This window comes from Sesamum indicum, linkage group LG7 (genome assembly GCF_026168435.1).
Source record: "Sesamum indicum cultivar Baizhima isolate 11 linkage group LG7, ASM2616843v1, whole genome shotgun sequence".
Lineage (NCBI taxonomy): Eukaryota > Viridiplantae > Streptophyta > Magnoliopsida > Lamiales > Pedaliaceae > Sesamum > Sesamum indicum.
Genome location: NC_142663.1, coordinates 11620466 through 11637871, shown reverse-complemented (window position 1 = coordinate 11637871; position 17406 = coordinate 11620466). Strand labels below are relative to the sequence as shown.

Genomic DNA, 17406 nt, shown 5'->3' with positions numbered 1-17406 from the left:
ATTCTTTTTAATTTAAAATTTTTTAATTTCTTTAATTAGAATATATTATTAAAAATATAAATTATTTTTAAAAAAAATATTTAATTATACATACTCATTTAAGTGTGCCACGTGGACTAGTTTCATAATTAGTAATTTAGCATTTGTAATTATTGCCCATGTTTTTTATTGGATTTTCCAATTATAATTTTTTAATTCTTTTTTTTTTTTAAAAAAAAAAGTCCCTTCAAAAGAGTGGTGAATTCACTGAATTGGGTAAAACATACCTTTGTTTGTTCACTCCCAAGAAGGAAACTTCCAAAAACCTCTCAGGCATGGCAGCAGCTGCAGCCCCACCGCCTCCGCCTTCCGCCGCCCCCATCACTCTACCGGATTCCAATCCTTCAGGCCAGCCACTCTTCACCCGCATACGTCTCGCCACCGCGGAGGACGTTCCCCACATCCACAAGCTCATCCACCAAATGGCCGTCTTCGAGCGCCTCACCGACCTCTTTCATGCCACCCCCGCCGACCTTTCGGCCACCCTCTTTCCCCCAAATCCGCCGCCTCCTTTCACTTCTTTCACCGTGTTCCTCCTCGAGCTCTCCTCCATCCCTTTCCTAGCCACCGCCAACCCCCATTTTCCCCCGCTCCTCAACTCCGTCCTCCTCGACCTTCCAATAGACGATCCCGAAAGAGAATCGTTCAGAAGCAGAGCTAATGATGTCAATATTATTGGAAATGACGTGATTGTTGGTGGGTTCGTTTTGTTTTTCCCCAACTATTCTACCTTTCTGGCGAAACCCGGGTTTTATATCGAGGATATATTTGTGAGGGAGTGTTATAGGAGGAAGGGACTGGGGAAGATGCTGCTGACGGCGGTGGCTGCTCAGGCGGCGAAAATGGGGTACGGCCGAGTGGAGTGGGTGGTGCTCGATTGGAATGTGAATGCCATTACGTTTTATGAGCAGATGGGGGCGCAGATATTGCCGGAGTGGAGGATTTGTAGGCTGAGTGGTGAAGTACTTCAGGCGTATGCTCATGTTAACCTCTGATTCGATTGCAATGTCTGATCGTGGTGATTTCTGGTTGGTGGTAAATTTTTGGGGTCGAAATAATGGGAATGCTACATGTTCATGAATGATAATGGTATATTGGTAGGAGTCCTGATCTTGCTGATGAAAAGGATATCGCCTTTTGGCAAATGTTCAGTTGTATAATAAAATCTTGTTGTAATTTGGTACTTTCTTGTGTTGAACTGAGCTTCATATGCCAATGTAACTTGCTGATATCTGAGTTTACACAAGTTAATGGATGCACCATGATTTCCTTTGTTTCAATTGCCAAAAATCTTGATATATACCGCTCTCACAATGTTATTGAAGTTCATTGTCAAAGTTTAATATTCGGGATTACATTCGGTATTGTAGTGCAGAGGCAGCTCCTTTGAACACGGGTTCGCAATCAGAATTGTAACATGAAAAACTCAGTCTAGGAACAGCTATAGTTTGACATTTTAAGCTGCTGGGCTGCGTTTCTGCAACAATGATCATGGCTGGATGTTTTTATCCAGTCATGAGGGACTTCCGTTCTTGTGTATTTGTGTAAAAGTTTTTGGATTGAAATTGTAGGGAAGTTAATGCGGGTGCATCACAGAGTTCTGGTGGATTTTTATGCTGAGTTGCTTGTTGATTAGAAAGGTATTATATCATGGAAAGCACATCGAGTGCTGCAAACTTGCTGGATACTGTGATGTACTTTTGATTTAACTTTGGGAATCTGCTTTCAGTCCCTACTGTTCTGATTAAAGAGTTACTAGTGAAATGTTGTGCATCTTGTTGCTGAAGAGATTGTTTTACAAATATGTCCCATAGTTGAGCTGATTGCCGCTGTGCTTGAGCTATGCAGGTCAAATGAAGCACACGCTTTCTTCAAACATTACATTATTGAACCAGGGTGCTCCACTCCATCTTCAATCTGTGCTAGAAAACACGATTTTGAGGCTGGTCTTGATCATGTGTTTGTGCTTTGTGGCTGTTATGACGTGGAGACGTTTTATTGAAGAGTTGTGAAAAAATTAACATAACGATTATGCAGTTTGATTGAAGCTAAATTCTATTGATTCAGTGGTTATGATCATACAACCAACCTATGATCTCTGCTGTTTCATTCATTTCTCTATAACAGGGTATAGGCCGATGGTGTTGAAATTCTGTACGGACCATAGCTGAGTTTGATAGCTTTGACCATCCATGTGAAGAAGTCCTAGATTGTACATAATTCTTGGTGGTTGTTGTTATATACGTTGGTCCTCGAAAGATAAATGGATTATTTGCACGCACTTCAGAAGTGTTTTTAACCTTCTGAATTTAAAAAAAATACTTTTGAATTGTTTGCGTTATTAGATTCTACTTCTAAAACGGCAAAAAAAACGCTTATAGGCCAAAAGCTAGAAACACTTTGGGGGTTGTTTTTAGTTGTTTTGACTTTTTTTTTATAAATAAATTCAACTTTATTCTCTATTATTTTACCCTTATTATAATATTTTAATTCAACTTTATTGATTTTAATTTATTTTTAAAATTGAATATTTAAAGTTGATATTGGAGTTTTTTCATATAACTCAAATTTTAACAATAATTAAATTTATAATTTCACACATTTAATATTTTAAGTTTTTTATATTTTATGTGCTATATCATCTAAATTATATTATTTCATTCGCATATTATTATTTGATTAACTAGTAAGTTAATTAATTTTGCAATCTTGCAAGTTTAATTGTTGATATATTACTTAGTGGGCACATTATTAAAGTAAATATATTTTTATAATATTTTAAAAATATAAATATGAAATACTAATCAAATTGAAATTTATAGTTTTTTGTAGAAAAAAATTAATAGTTACAAATACTATCCATTTTTAATTTTTTACAATTTTTTTTTTACAGAAATAAATTTTTAAAGTAAAAGTTTTTTTGCAAATACTCCCAATAAGGCAATTCCCAGAAGTATTTGTAGTGTTTTGTGTGTGTATATGTATCTCGCAGAGGTATGTGCAAGAAAATACACAATATATCTCACATTGTGATGGATACAGAACTTATGCCACAATGTAGCAGCCTATAATGGGCAAGAATGAATGACAATAGGACGGGTTTGGTTGGATTCAGATCCACCTCGTTTATTTTTAATAAAATTCGAGACTCCTCCAATCAACCCCCACTGCACCCCCTCCTTATTTTTAATGAATCTCAATTCGACCCCCATCGTTGTACCAACTAGGGATAAAATCAGTTTACAAATATATTCTGACTAAATCGCTTTTATGTATCTTTACACCTTTTAAAAATTTACTGTTTACACATTATTTTTTTTTATTAGTATTTGGATGAAAAATATTAATATTAGCAAAAAAAATTTAATTTTACACCTCATTTATCATACACAACTAATAACTTTATACTTATAAGCAAAAAAATTATAATGATATTAATCTTACTCCATATATATATATTACATTTATCTTTTTATAAGTATAAACATATACATAAAAATATTAAATGAGCGGTAAAATAAAATTGCTAATATTGACATTTTTCTCTGCCAAGTTCTATTGAAGCAGAGTCCAGTCGTAAATGATTTTTTTTTTTAAAAAGGATGTAAATGTAATTCAATATTTTTTTATAGGACAATATAATCTCGTAATTTTAGAGGGATCTAAGTGTAATTAACTTGTGATAATATTTATAGTTTGGATAGATATAGATATTGAGGTAATTATTAATTTTTTAAAAATAATCTTATACGATATTAGGTAATTTTAAGTAAAATTCAAAATTGATAATATATAATAAAATTTTAATAATTTCGCCCATGTGGACACTACCAAATTCCATTCTTAACCCCTCTCCAAAACCTAAAGCAATACGGGTTCAAATACCTTGAAACCCGCTATCTTCCCCTCTGCGACGACAAAACTCTCAGTTCAGCCACGACGGCTTTTCTCCTCTGCCGCCATCACGCCGTCGCCACCGTTTAGAGTGAGTTAAATGTAACGGCATCAATATTTATGTTCTGTTTTAGTGCCTGCTTTCTCTGTTTTTGTTCCAAGTCAATTGAATCAATGCGAACGAATTGAGATTGTGGGACGTTGGGTTGTTCTTTAATCAGTCAATCTCGTTTCGCCTGAATGCTCACGAAGTTCTGTAATTCGATATTTCCACATGAAATTATGGTATTTAGTCAAATTGATGACGGAGTTGCGGGATATGTGTAACGGGGGAAAGTTGATTTTGGTGTTGTTTATTTCTCACTTACTCGAAGATCTAGGGTTTTGAGTTTCTTTATTGAGATGTCTAATTGTGAAATCCGCGACGCAAACTGCATAATTGTGGAGATAACTGTACGATATGAAGTTCTTTTAGTGAATGTGTTATCTGTGTTGCCTGTAACTATACGATTTAGGAGAAGTCTGTTCTTGTCGAAATGAGATAATTTGGCTTTATCTGGAGTCCTGGACTTTGAGGTGTATGACTGGCGTCCTATTTTAGTTCACTTTTTTTTCCCCACTTTTCCTGTTTAAGTTTTCAGTTCTAGCACAACTTGTAGTAATTTTTATATGCTATATATGTCAATTTTTTGTTAGGTATGTTGAAGATGATCTCTCTTTTTTTTTTTGTTGTATCTCTTTTTCTTTTTTTCAGCCCCAAGGTGCTGCTTGTCCAGATATTACTCGTAATTATATTCGAGTATAGAAACAAGAGGTCAATTTTTTTTTATCTTCTTTGCTATGGGCTCTCCTGAATGTATAAGAAGTTCAACGAAACGGGACAATGAGGAGGATGTAGAGGTAAACATTGATAGTGTTAGGGATGATGAGGACTGGGATTGTGATGATAAGAGAAAACAACGCTCAAGCAAATCTAGGAAAGCAGGAAGTGGTGAGGAACTTGATGGATTGGATAGCAGTGGAAGAAAAAGAAGTTCGTATGACAGACATGAAAGTCGAAAGAGAGTGGGTGGCTCGAGCAGAGCTGATAGTGATCAGGATGACTATGAAACCAGAAAAGAGTCGCGCTCTAAGCAGATGAAGAAAAAGCCAGAAGAGAATACATTAGATGTACTGAGCACTTGGTATCAAGATGGAGAAACAGAAAATAAGCTTGATGCTGTGGAAAAACATGGGAGTAGAGGATATAGTCGAGCTGAAGAGACTGAGCGAAAGAAATCAACTTCAAAGTACTCAGAGCACGACATTGATGTGGAAAAGCTATCAGATAGAGATTCAAGAGATTCAGTGAGAAGGGATAATAGCCGAGAAAAGGGATATGGGTATGCTGAGCATGGAAGAAGGAGGAGATGGGATGAGCCTGACAACATTGTGAAAACTGTTGAATACGGAGAAAAATCTGATGTAAAAAGTGGCAAGTCTACTGACCCTAAACTTGAAGGTTCTAGTGAAAGAGAAAGAAGTGATACTTTGGAAAGCGAATCAGTTGATGTTAGAAGCCGAGGTTTTGAGTCAATGACGGACAAAGGTGTAAAGTTTAATGACAGAGAGGAGAGACGAGTTGATTCAGAAAGGAGCAAGAGAGGAAGGTCTGAATTTCTTGAGGAAGACAGTAAGGGAAGTTTAGCACGTGAAGATATATTGAATAAAGAGAGATTTGAGGAGCATAGACAACCAAGAAATCCAACTCGAGATATTATTGACGGCTATGCAAGGTCTTTAAATGCTGATGAGGATGTTAATACATGGGTGAGGGACAAAAGTAGGAGAGATGTAGATAACTCCAATATGTCCAGGACACCTGAGAAGATTGGAAAGCGTGAATCAGATAATTTTGAGCTGGATTATGAAAGAAGCTCTACTTTGAGGAGAAAGGAACTGGGAAAAGATGGCTCCTGGGATGATAGATCAAAAGGAAGAGATGATAGTTGGGGTGACAGGAACAGGGACCGTGACAATGTTAAAGATACATGGAAAAGAAAACAAGACAAGGAAACTAGAGATAATGAAACAACCTATGATAGCATCAGGGACTGGGACTTGCCCAGACGTGGTCGTGACAGGATTGATGGTCGCATTGGTGGTAGAAAAGATGGAAGCAGGACTGAAGCTGTGAAAACCTCATCAAAGTATGGAATATCAAATGAGAATTATGATGTGATTGAAATTCAAACCAAGCCATTTGATTACGGAAGAGAAGATTCTAGATCCATCTTTGCAAGAAATGGTGAGGCCATTCAGCAATCTGACACAAAACTGGCTCCCGATGGCGAGGAGTTTGCGTATTCAAGGGAGGAGAGATCACGAAACACACATGGATCTGTACAAACCGGTGAAGATGGAAAAGATAGATTCATGGATGGTGGTCTTGCAATGCAGGATCCAAATTCGTGGAGGGACGACGATGATTATCAGGGAGAGAAATCAAGAGGGCAGAAAGGTGGTTTGTCCAATCGTGGTAGTGGTGGCTCTGTACCTCCACATGGAAACCAGGAGACGAGTTCATTTGGTAGAACTGCCTCACAGGGTGGCAGAGGAAACAGAATTGGGAGAGTAGGACGGGGTAGGCCTACTGGAAGAGACAGTCAACAGGCTGGCATTCCAATACCCTTGGTAGGATCACCTTTTGGACCACTTGGATTGCCCCCTCCTGGACCAATGCAATCTTTACCTCCTAACATGTCCCCTGCTCCAGGTCCTATTTCTCCTGGAGTCTTTATTCCACAGTTTCAACCCCCAATTGCATGGCCAGGAGCTCGCGGTGTTGAGATGAACATGCTTGGTGTTCCACCTGGTCTACCACCTGTTCCCCCTGGACCGTTGGGACCTAGATTCTCCCCTAATCTAGGAAATGCACCAAGTGGTCCTTTGGTCTTCAGTCCAGCAGGACCTGGAAGAGGGATGCCTCCCAGTATGTCTGCTCCCAATTTTAATGTGATGGCTCCAGTAGGTCGCAGTCAGCAGCAAGATAAAGCCTCTGGAGGATGGGTTCCACCTAGAACTAATGCCCCGCCTGGCAAAGCTCCATCTAGAGGAGAGCAGAATGATTACTCTCAGAACTTTGTTGACACTGGGATGCGGCCACAGAATTTTATTAGGGAGCTGGAGCTCACTAGTGTCGTGGAGGACTATCCAAAGCTTCGGGAGCTTATACAAAAAAAAGATGAGATTGTTTCCAAATCTGCTTCACCTCCTATGTACTACAAATGTGACCTGAGAGAGCACGTACTTTCTCCAGAGTTCTTTGGGACCAAGTTTGATGTCATTCTTGTAGACCCACCATGGGAGGAATACGTTCATCGAGCTCCTGGTGTAACTGACCATATGGAGTACTGGACATTTGAAGAAATAATGAATTTAAAGATTGAGGTAGTTTTCCTTTGCACTTTACCTGGTTAATGTTGCAATTATAATGCATGAAAAAGATTCACTTGGAATTTTTGGCTGCAAAATAGAGTAGTTGCTTCTGTTTTAGTTTTATATATGTTAGCAATCCTTGAAAACTTGCTTGTTCTTGTACCTATTTACTTTCTTTAATTTGGGTGGCTTTTGAGCTTTACTCTTTTTCTTTTTCTAATAATTCATAGGCAATTGCTGATACTCCATCTTTCATTTTCCTCTGGGTTGGTGATGGTGTTGGCCTAGAGCAAGGCCGACAATGTCTGAAGAAGGTAAAGGACGAGAGCCATGTAATTATTTAGTTTGAAGTTTCTCAGATGATGCTTTCTTTTTCTTCCCTTTAACTTCCTTTTGGTTGTTACATTTCATTTCTGAGTTGTTTAAGATATCTGCCATTCAACTATAATTCTGTTTTTATTCTATCCAGTGGGGATTTCGCAGATGTGAAGATATATGCTGGGTGAAGACAAATAAAACAAATGCAACTCCTGGATTACGCCATGATTCTCATACTCTGTTTCAACGCTCCAAGGTATCAGTCAGCCTAATCTTAATGCATGAGACGGATATGTCTTGGATATAACCTAAGCAAATGAGATGTAGTTGCGGATACTCTGGTTTGAATAATCTTTTGATGCATATAAGAGAAGTTCAACAAGATTAGTGTGAACTTAAAATGTTTGGGTGGCCAATATAGTCCATTCTGAACTGAAATAAAATAGGATATCAAGTTTGAGGAGGCTTCCTTTGGAAATTGAGGCAACAACTAAGAGAATCCCAGTGATAGAGAATTATTAAATCCAAATAACTCCTTGTAGTAAAATGTTTACATTTTTGTCAATATTTTCCACACCTATAATGAAAAAGAACATCAGAGATGTAGAATTTATTTGATTAATGGTGCTCCCTATGTTAGCAAGAATTGCTGTAATCAAGATTACATAGACTTACTCACCTCATGTTGATAAAGTTTCATAAGAAAATAGTTACCGCTTGTAGAATTCTGACTCCAAAAGCATGTGATGTTTGCTAGCTGGCATAATTTGCTAAATTTGAAAATCTTTGTTTTTTATTTAAATCATATTGTTATTATCAGAGAATAATAGTTATTGAAAATTAGTTGTGGGTTGTAAAAGGAAGACCAGGCTCTCATGGATTTCCTATTTGTAAACTGATGTTATAAACTTCTATAAATAAGGAGCTCGTTTTTCTATCTGATCTATATGTATCATTCTTGATGTCTCTTTCTTGTTGTATGCATATTTAGGTGTATTAAAAGAATTACAGTTTTTTTATGTTTGTCTCCTGAATAGCTGCCTTATTATTGATCTGAAGGAACATTGCTTGATGGGCATAAAAGGGACTGTACGTCGTAGTACAGATGGTCATATCATTCATGCCAACATTGACACTGATGTAATAATTGCTGAGGAGCCTCCTTATGGTAAGGGTAATGTTGGTTTCAACATTGATTGCCCTTAGTTTCTTATTCATTTTATCGCACTTCTTGAAATTATCCTCTCTCCTGTCTTCCTTTTTCTTGATGTGGGAAAAGTTGTAATGAGTATGCAATTGCTTAAATGTCCTCTTATGTATCTGGTCACTGTTTCCTTGTTTAGTTCCTGCTTCTTAAAGTGGCTTCTCTGTTTTAAGTGTTAGCTGAATATGAAGTTTGGTTTGGAGAATAAGCTTGTGGCCCACGGACATTTCAATGGTATATAAGATCATTACATTTTCAGCGCTAAATATGTCCCATTGCTTCTTGGTTGTAATGAGGTAAAATATTACGTTGACAGAGTCTTTCAGTTCCTCTTCTAGTTAGGTCCTCAAGCAAGTTGTCCTTGCATAATATATAAAATGAACATATAGAGCATTGCAGAACTACGTTTTCCCTTTCTTGCAACCATTAACTCCTAACTTCCTCCTATTTTCTCTTTATTTCCCCCTTTCATTTTTTTCTCACTGAATTCACTTGACTTTATCCTTTTTTGCTATAAAAAATTGGAATTTTAAGCCCTTGGTTTTTTTTTACTTGCTTTCTTCTTGAGAAAGCATTAGAGAATCTATTGCTAGTTGCATATCATTTTGAGTTTGCTGTTTGGATTTGTTGTTCAGCATTATGCCTTGAATTTGTTGCTCCTTACTGGCACTGTAAACTTTCGTACAATTTAATTTTAGGTTCAACTGCAAAGCCTGAGGATATGTATCGAATCATTGAGCATTTTGCTCTTGGCCGAAGAAGACTTGAGCTTTTTGGTGAAGACCATAATATTCGGTCTGGATGGTTGACAGTCGGTAAAGGATTGTCCTCATCGAATTTTAATTCTGAGGTAGGTTTCCCTATTGTTTGGTTGTACAAGCACTTCTAGCATGCTTGCTTCCTTAAAATGGAAAGTGAAAAAGTTTTGTTTTAGTGTCTTTCTGCATGTTTTATTTTGTGCTGCTGCTGCTTGTGATATTCGGCATCTGCAAGATTTGTTATTGCGTATTTCCTGCATTTTCCACTGTGTGCTTCATAATTTTATCACAGTTAAATAAGCTGTTCAGGTATAGGTGCTACAGTTTTGACCATTTGTTACTCTCTTACTCTCATTTATTTCCCATGCCTTAGCTCCAGAATGGTCATGAATTTCTCTCTATTTCTTATTGGTACACAAAAAAAATATTATGTATTACAAACGCCACTGCATATACATTTGTGTGCATCTCCTACAGAATGCAAGTCTCTTCTGATGCTTGGACACATGTATGATGTACATGATAAAAATAGTGCCCATCTTCTCATGTCAACCAATTGTGTTTTTCCTATTTCCTTTTGTAGAAAATTGCCACGTTGAGCATATTCCATTTATGATAAAAAAAAAAGAAAGGAATTTGATTTGTGTATGAATGCATAAATACTCTACCGATGTTACTATACACTTTTTATTAATGAATTGGGTGGGAGAAACCCTAGTGACTGCCTGGCATATTTATCATCATGAGTCCATGATGCCCAGAGAGGTGTATTTTCAGGATGGTGGATGATAGATAATTGATGTTGTGTGGAAATATGGTTCTGATCGTGACTATTCTGGAGCAGTCACCTGTAATTTGATAAACTAGTATGCCTTGTGGTAGTTGCTGCTCTTACGCCGTGAATTAAAATCTTAGAAGCTCATAGAATGTGATTATATTATAGGTCATTTAACATTGTTTCTTTCCTTGGATTCCTCAATTTTAAGGAAACCTAAGGGGATGGAGACAGGAGGGGGGGGGGGGGGGTAAATTTGGTAATTGGTAAAAAACAAATCCACTTCAAGTGGTGGTGAGAATGGGTTAAAAGCAGGAACAAAATAAGTGCTGAAACTAAAAGGAAAAAATGATGATATGTCATTGTCTCTTTCATACTTAGCTTGCTCCATTTTGTCCAATTGCTTTAAATCCTGAAGCCATAACTTGGGAATTTTCAGGCATATGTCAGGAACTTTTCGGATAAGGATGGGAAAGTATGGTTAGGAGGAGGAGGAAGAAACCCACCACCCGAGGCACCTCATCTCGTCCTGACAACCCCTGAAATAGAGGCTCTTCGGCCCAAGTCACCAATGAAGAACCAGCAGCAAATGCAACAGCAGCAGTCAGCTTCCATCTCCCTGACAACGGCTAATTCCAGCAACAAAAGGCCTACTGGAAATTCACCTCAAAATCATAACGCCCCTAATCTGAACCAAGAAGCTTCTAGCTCCAACATTCCGTCTCCAGCTCCATGGGCTTCTCCAATGGAAGCATTTAAGGGACGAGAAGGTGGGCATCTGCCTTCTGATGGCCAGATGTACGATATGTATGGGTACAGTGCACAGTTTGGTCCACCTACTGGAGACTTTTTAGATTATGAATCTCACAGAGGAATGAATATGTTGTAGCAAAAGCTCAATGTGTAATTTTTCATTATACAACATTTTTTGCGTTTCTACCTGATGACATGCATAATGTTATAGAATTACGATTCAGTTCTGAATGAGGGCATTGTTGCATTAAAACGGAGCAGAAGGCGATCTAGGTAGAGGGGCTACAAGAAGTCCTCAAATTTTTCGGAGCAATCCATCTGGTTTGTTGGTCCATAATATCAAAATTTTTGTTTTCTGGTTGATGTTTGCGTAGTGTAGTTCTCTGTGTATGTAAAGGTTTATTCTCATGTGTTGCCAGATTATCCTTTTTAGTAAATTGTTGTTACCTAAGATTTGCTTAGTAGGATAAAGTTGTCTCAGTTTCCCAATTGGTGATATTATCTTCCTATGTAACTTGCATTTGTCAAAATTGTCTATTTCATCTTTTCCGCAATCTGAACTGAAGAAAACAGCCAACTCCCAGTATTCAATCAGAACATCAATATATATATATATATATATATATAGAAATTTACTCGATGACATTTTTCAGGTTTTGTTTCTTCTATGAAGCTATTTTATTTGATGAATAATAATGTAAATCAGTATTCTCCAAGTGACAAGGCATCTTGAATTATGGGATTACTTGCAAGAGAATGTAATGTAACGTATTGTTTGAATTAGAGACAAATCTTTAATATCACAACTGTATAATTATGATTGTCTGTAGTTTTAGCACAGTTTGGCAATCATATCGAATTAATTAAAATAATAATAATAATAAATAAATTAAAAAGGTCAAGTCTTAGATACAATACACGACCCCATCATAAATTATTTAAAGAAAAAAATTGCAAGTCATGGACCTTAAGTATATATTGATATGGCGACCTTAAGTTATATTAACAATTAAATTATTGTTTTGTTTTTTTTTAATGTATTTAAATAGATATGCAGTGGGAATGCTTGTCTTTCTCTCCAAGTCTTCCGATATTTCTTTGTACACAAAATAGAAAGAGAGAGCAGGTCTAAAATAATTGCTACTCGAAAATGGCGGCTCGGCGGATTCTGTCTCTCCTCGCTGTGAAAAACCCCCAAAATCACCTCCCCAGAGGTAACTCCCGTTCTGCCTATCTATGATTGTGTGTGTGTTATGTTATTGACGTCAAAAATGACAAGTTACTGAAGACTACAGATTGTATGTGTCTACTGTGAGTTTGGAGAATTTTTGGGGAAGTGTTGAGTTTAAACAGATGACGAAAGTGGAGAGCTTTGTACTAATGGTTTGTTTATTGGGAATATGTTATTGCGTTAAAGCTGTTTTGACTTCGGATTTGGAACTTCCTAATTAGGGTTTGCGAAGGAATGTTTTTTTTGCCCCTGAATATTTGCGAGCTCAGGTTCAATGTAATGGTTATGAGTGAAAATTTGCGGAAAACACAAACCAGACAGAAAAGGGGGTTGGAAGAAGAGAGAAACAGAGACGGGATGAGAGAAATTGATCTTAATTCATTCAATAATGCCATTCCCTACACGTTCTTGGCCCTTTTACATGGAGTTGCAGCAAAAATTGACTAAAGCAAAAAGCTGAAATTACAATAAAATTCAGAAAAAATGTGGCCTTTTGTCCTCCATCTTGAGCTCGTAATTGGTTGTCCCTTTACTCTGCAAAAAAGTGTTCAAAAAGCAAACAGCAACCCAGCTTCGCGCGTATCTCAGCCGTCCACATGTCCCCTTGTCGGTCGGAATTAGGGGTGGGTATTGGAGTCAAATTCCCCAATTCTTTCCCTGATCTGCTCATGCCCTAGATCCTCCAAAAAGGCGTCGTTTATGGTTTTATTTTTCAATTCGCCCCCAATTTTAACCTTGCCCTTGATCTAACGGCCCAGATGGGTCCTTTCAATCGCATGATCCTCTTCAATAGCCGTGTTTTGGCTGGAAAACACGACATTCAAGAAATGGATTTCCCTCATACTGAAACTTTTGGTGGAAGTTGCAGTTGATGCATAACATATGAATTGGTTTTCGAGGTTTTGAAGTTGCCCTAATTTGTTGATGTGATACATGTTGTCCAATTACTAGTTTTTTTTGCCCCTTTGCCTCATGCATCACAGTGAAAATTATGGAAAAGTATTTTTAGAAATCGGATTAACCGACTTTTAGCCTGTAAAATCCTCACTTACGAGGGCCTAAGATATAGAGGTAGAGTTTTATATGCTCTCTCTTGGAAGTGAAATTCTTTACATGTTACTATGTGTATCAAAGTTGCAAATATATTCACAAAAATTTCTTTTCCACTCATGTTTTCGATTGTATATTTCATATTATTCAATGATTACTTAATAGTACTCGCATTGCTGCAAAAAATGATGAATGGATGATTAGACATAATCCTGTGAGTGCGTAGGCATCTTTGGGCTTTGGAGGGTCAATGATGGGTTGAGATCATTCTTAACTGTATCTGATTTATGCACACGGAGGTGTAGCTTGAACAAATTTCATTGCTCTTTTAACTCTATGATCGGCTAGGTTTTCTTTCCTTATTTTCAAAATTAGTATATTTAGTTTTATCGGGAAAAAAGAATTATTTACTATCACAATTAAAGTTGATCCGGGTCGAAATCAACGCGACCTCCCTGGTCAGATGAACTGATCCTCCAAGCGGTTCTAGATCGCTACCTCTCCCAAACTGATGTAAGGGCTCTGAGAAAAGACAAGCAAATTGTTAGGCTTGCTGGGGTGGCCCCCAGCTAAAACCCTCTGATGTTTAAGTCAGTGCTTGGTATCAAGGTCGCGAATAAGTAGGTCTCTGACGAACTAGCGAGCCTGAGTGATCTAAATGAAGAAGTGAGTAAAAATGGCGTACCATAAATGCACTGAGTATGGAGTATTATAGTGTACAAAGGGGGTCTCATTGCCCAATAGACGTCTGCGACGCGTCCCGGGTTGTTGGAGGTGGGTCGCTGGACCCGATCTTGAATGGCGACCCGAACCCAGTCGAGAAGACGTCGGTCTTCTGGATAAAATTGCAGTTTTGAAGCCCTTGAGGGGTAAAACAGTTTTTTCCAGACAAAATTAGGGTTATACCTATCAAAAATGCTGAAGCAAAATCGATGAAGATGCTTTGCATAAGAAGCTTGTTTGTTCTTTTAAGATTTGAAGCTAGCTACACTTCCCTGAATAATTGTGCATTTTTGTTTTACTTGATCATACTTTATTTTGTGTTGTTGGCCACGGAATAAGTGTGGAAAGTTTAAGCAATGATGCTGAATGTGACCCTTAGTTAACATCTCTGCTACAATGTGAATGTCATTCTCTATGCTCCTTTTAAGAAAAATGTGTTGGTTTTCTCGTGTAGATTGGTATTTCCAAAAAAAGCTAACTGTTTATGGCTGCTGAGTTCTGTAGATAGCTGCTAGTTAGTTGAGTTCATATTAATCTCCACTACGTGCAACTTATCTATTCTGTATCAAGAGGAACTTCTATGCAGTACCGGGCTGCGACTACAATATGTTTATGATTAAGACGTGATTTTCCTTTTCTTCTCTTTTATTTTTCTTTGGATAAGAAAAGAAAGATTGGGGGTTCTGTGGGCAAGGAAGGTTAAGTTGGCAAGGCAGGACTGAACAAAGAATTCAAAAGAAACAGTTAAAAAAGTAATTTAAATTTTCTGTTTTCACAACAAAAAGAAACTGTTCTGAAAGTCAATATTTGCTTTCTTCCAATATAATTGGATGCATGAAATTCTACTTGCCCCACGAATTTAAGCCTTCATTTTCTGTTTTTGTTTTTTCAAATGCAAAAAGAAAACATATAATATCACTTATCTCTGCTTCATTTGTGCAGTAATCTGCCGGGATTTTCATCCGTCGCCAAACTCATTCTTTCGCAGCTATGAACAGTATACTAGAAGATTTCAGACACTTGCAGAAGCCAGTAATCCAGTGGTGGAGAACCCAGTGGAACGTGAAAGTTGCAGTCCAAACCCTGATCCCGGCACAAGTGCATGTATCCCTGATTCAGAAAATAACATGGCCACGATAATGCACCAAGTAAATTCTAGCTTAAAGGTATCTGAAAGACACGACCTCGTCATGATGTTCACATGCAAAGTTTGTGATACAAGATCCATCAAGACGGTTTGTCGCGAATCATATGACAAAGGTGTGGTTGTTGCTAGATGTGACGGTTGCAACAATTTGCACCTGATTGCTGATCGATTGGGATGGTTTGGAGAGCCCGGCAGCGTTGAGGAGTTTTTGGCCGCCCGTGGAGAGGAAGTGAAAAAGGGATCAGTTGATACTTTGAATCTCACTCTTGAGGATCTTGCTGGGAGGAAAAATGTTGATATCTGAAGTTTCATAATCTGAAAATGTGGAATGCCTACATTGTTAGTTTGTTCTCTACCTACATTGAGACAATATGGCTTTTGTCTTTGAGCTATTGTAGTGGAGCTCGCAATTATCTTATATCATGAAAGATTGCAGTAAAAGATGTGGGAAAAAGAAAGGGTAACTAACCATAATACATAAATCACAATCAAGGATAAAAACGAAGCAAGAAGAAGATCTTGAAGTTAAGGGGGAAAACCAGAGCCTTCTCTTCATTTCATGCGCAACTGGAAGAAAGATTTTTTAAGGTGAAGTCTTGAATGCTGTTGTTTTCTCTTTGGGTAAATTACAAGGGATTTTTTGAATTATGTTTTCCTTATTTAAAAGATTATAAATATTCTTCGAATTTTTTGATTGTTTAATAAATAAAATTTTATAATGAGCTGTTACAGATAGTATTTGTTAGATGGTCGTTAATGTTATGAAGGTATTTGTAATGTTTTCAACACCAATGCATAATTATAATTATAATAAATATCAAGGGTGTTTATTATAAATTATTCCTTTTTTTTGTTTATTTTTCTTTTTAACCATAGTTACGTAATATAATAAGATAGATATAGTTGAGCACCCAACACATAGAAACATTTTCAGGTAATACAAAATAAATGCATTATAAAATGTTAAAGAATTAATAAAATTACAAAATGAAGGTAAGCTAGGTTTTTGGCAACCCAAGCTGGATTAACATGTAACTTAAAAGTAGCCTAATGACTAACATGTAACTTGTTCCAACTCTATATTGTTACCACTGGATGGATGTGATAAACATGATATTGATTATCATAAGATAACTAATAAGAGGGTATTTGTAATTATATCAAAACCTTAGAAGTTGTCGTCATAATATAGCCGGTATATATTTAATACGAGTAGTAAGAAGCAAGAAACATAGACCTAATCATCATCATCATATTTTGTTATCTTCGATTAGATTTTCATTTATTTTTTATGTTGAACTGACTAAAATACCCTTCTGTATTATAAATTAAAATTTTTATATATCTTTTAGAATTTTCTAGAAAAAATTTTTGAACTAATATTTCCTGACAAAATATTTATTTTACCCATCCTATTTCTTTGTTGTTCAAAAAAATCAGTAAGGATAAAATAGTAATATCTACTTCACCGTTTAAGGGCTATATAATTATTTTCTATTTGCATGAGGTATTTATAAATTTTCAAATAATGAAAGAATATTTGCAATTATACTAAATTTTAGAGGAGATATCTGCAATTTACCCTATAATATGTATAATATTTTAGAATGCCGATGTATTTTGATGTTTATTGTCAATTATTATTATAAAAAATGAAAATAATTTCTAGCTAATAAATTGTGGAGTGCCCACAACAATATCCAAGATGATGAAGTTAAAGTTAAAATCTAAAAGAATTTGCCCCATTTATTGCATCAACAAATTTTCATAAATCCTTAATCTCCAGAATATCTGTACTGTTTATTAAGTTTGAGGATTTTGAACTGATTATTTTTTGTTGACAAAATGTATATTGATAAGAATATTTTTAAGGGATAGTTACACTCTTCTTCCTCGAAATTCAGTGTAACTATACATAAATTCTATATAATTTGAAAATTACAATTAGTCATCCTGAAGTTTGCTACCATCTAGTAAATAAGTCTCTCTATTACCCAAAATTCACCAAATTTGCTGATTTAACAAAAAACTTGAATAAAAATTTATAGATTCCCGCAATTGACTTATTATTGATTATTGCAGGTCAGATAAACTTTT

General features: G+C 36.5%; 3 protein-coding genes across 4 annotated transcripts; all 3 read left to right on the top strand.

Moving 5' to 3' along the window:
* The first annotated feature begins 247 nt into the window (after positions 1-247).
* On the top strand, positions 248-1319 carry LOC105166602 (GCN5-related N-acetyltransferase 8). The gene has a single exon (XM_011086018.3). The coding sequence runs from the start codon at positions 315-317 to the stop codon at positions 1032-1034; it is 720 nt and encodes a 239-aa protein (XP_011084320.1). The 5' UTR covers positions 248-314; the 3' UTR covers positions 1035-1319.
* Positions 1320-3875: 2556 nt separating this feature from the next.
* On the top strand, positions 3876-11519 carry EMB1691 (Methyltransferase MT-A70 family protein). 2 transcript variants are annotated; one of them, XM_011086016.3, is made up of 7 exons: positions 3876-4024; positions 4688-7362; positions 7581-7664; positions 7820-7924; positions 8728-8836; positions 9571-9722; positions 10845-11519. In XM_011086016.3, exons 2-7 carry the CDS (start codon positions 4774-4776, stop codon positions 11292-11294), a joined length of 3489 nt encoding a protein of 1162 aa, XP_011084318.1. In that variant the 5' UTR covers positions 3876-4024; positions 4688-4773; the 3' UTR covers positions 11295-11519. The 2 variants fall into 2 exon arrangements, with proteins under 2 accessions (XP_011084318.1, XP_011084319.1); XM_011086017.3 differs by having other exon boundaries at positions 3885-4035.
* Positions 11520-12211: 692 nt separating this feature from the next.
* On the top strand, positions 12212-15727 carry ZR3 (Zim17-type zinc finger protein). Its single transcript, XM_011086015.3, has 2 exons — positions 12212-12372; positions 15105-15727. Exons 1-2 carry the CDS (start codon positions 12309-12311, stop codon positions 15611-15613), a joined length of 573 nt encoding a protein of 190 aa, XP_011084317.1. The 5' UTR covers positions 12212-12308; the 3' UTR covers positions 15614-15727.
* Positions 15728-17406: the final 1679 nt, after the last annotated feature.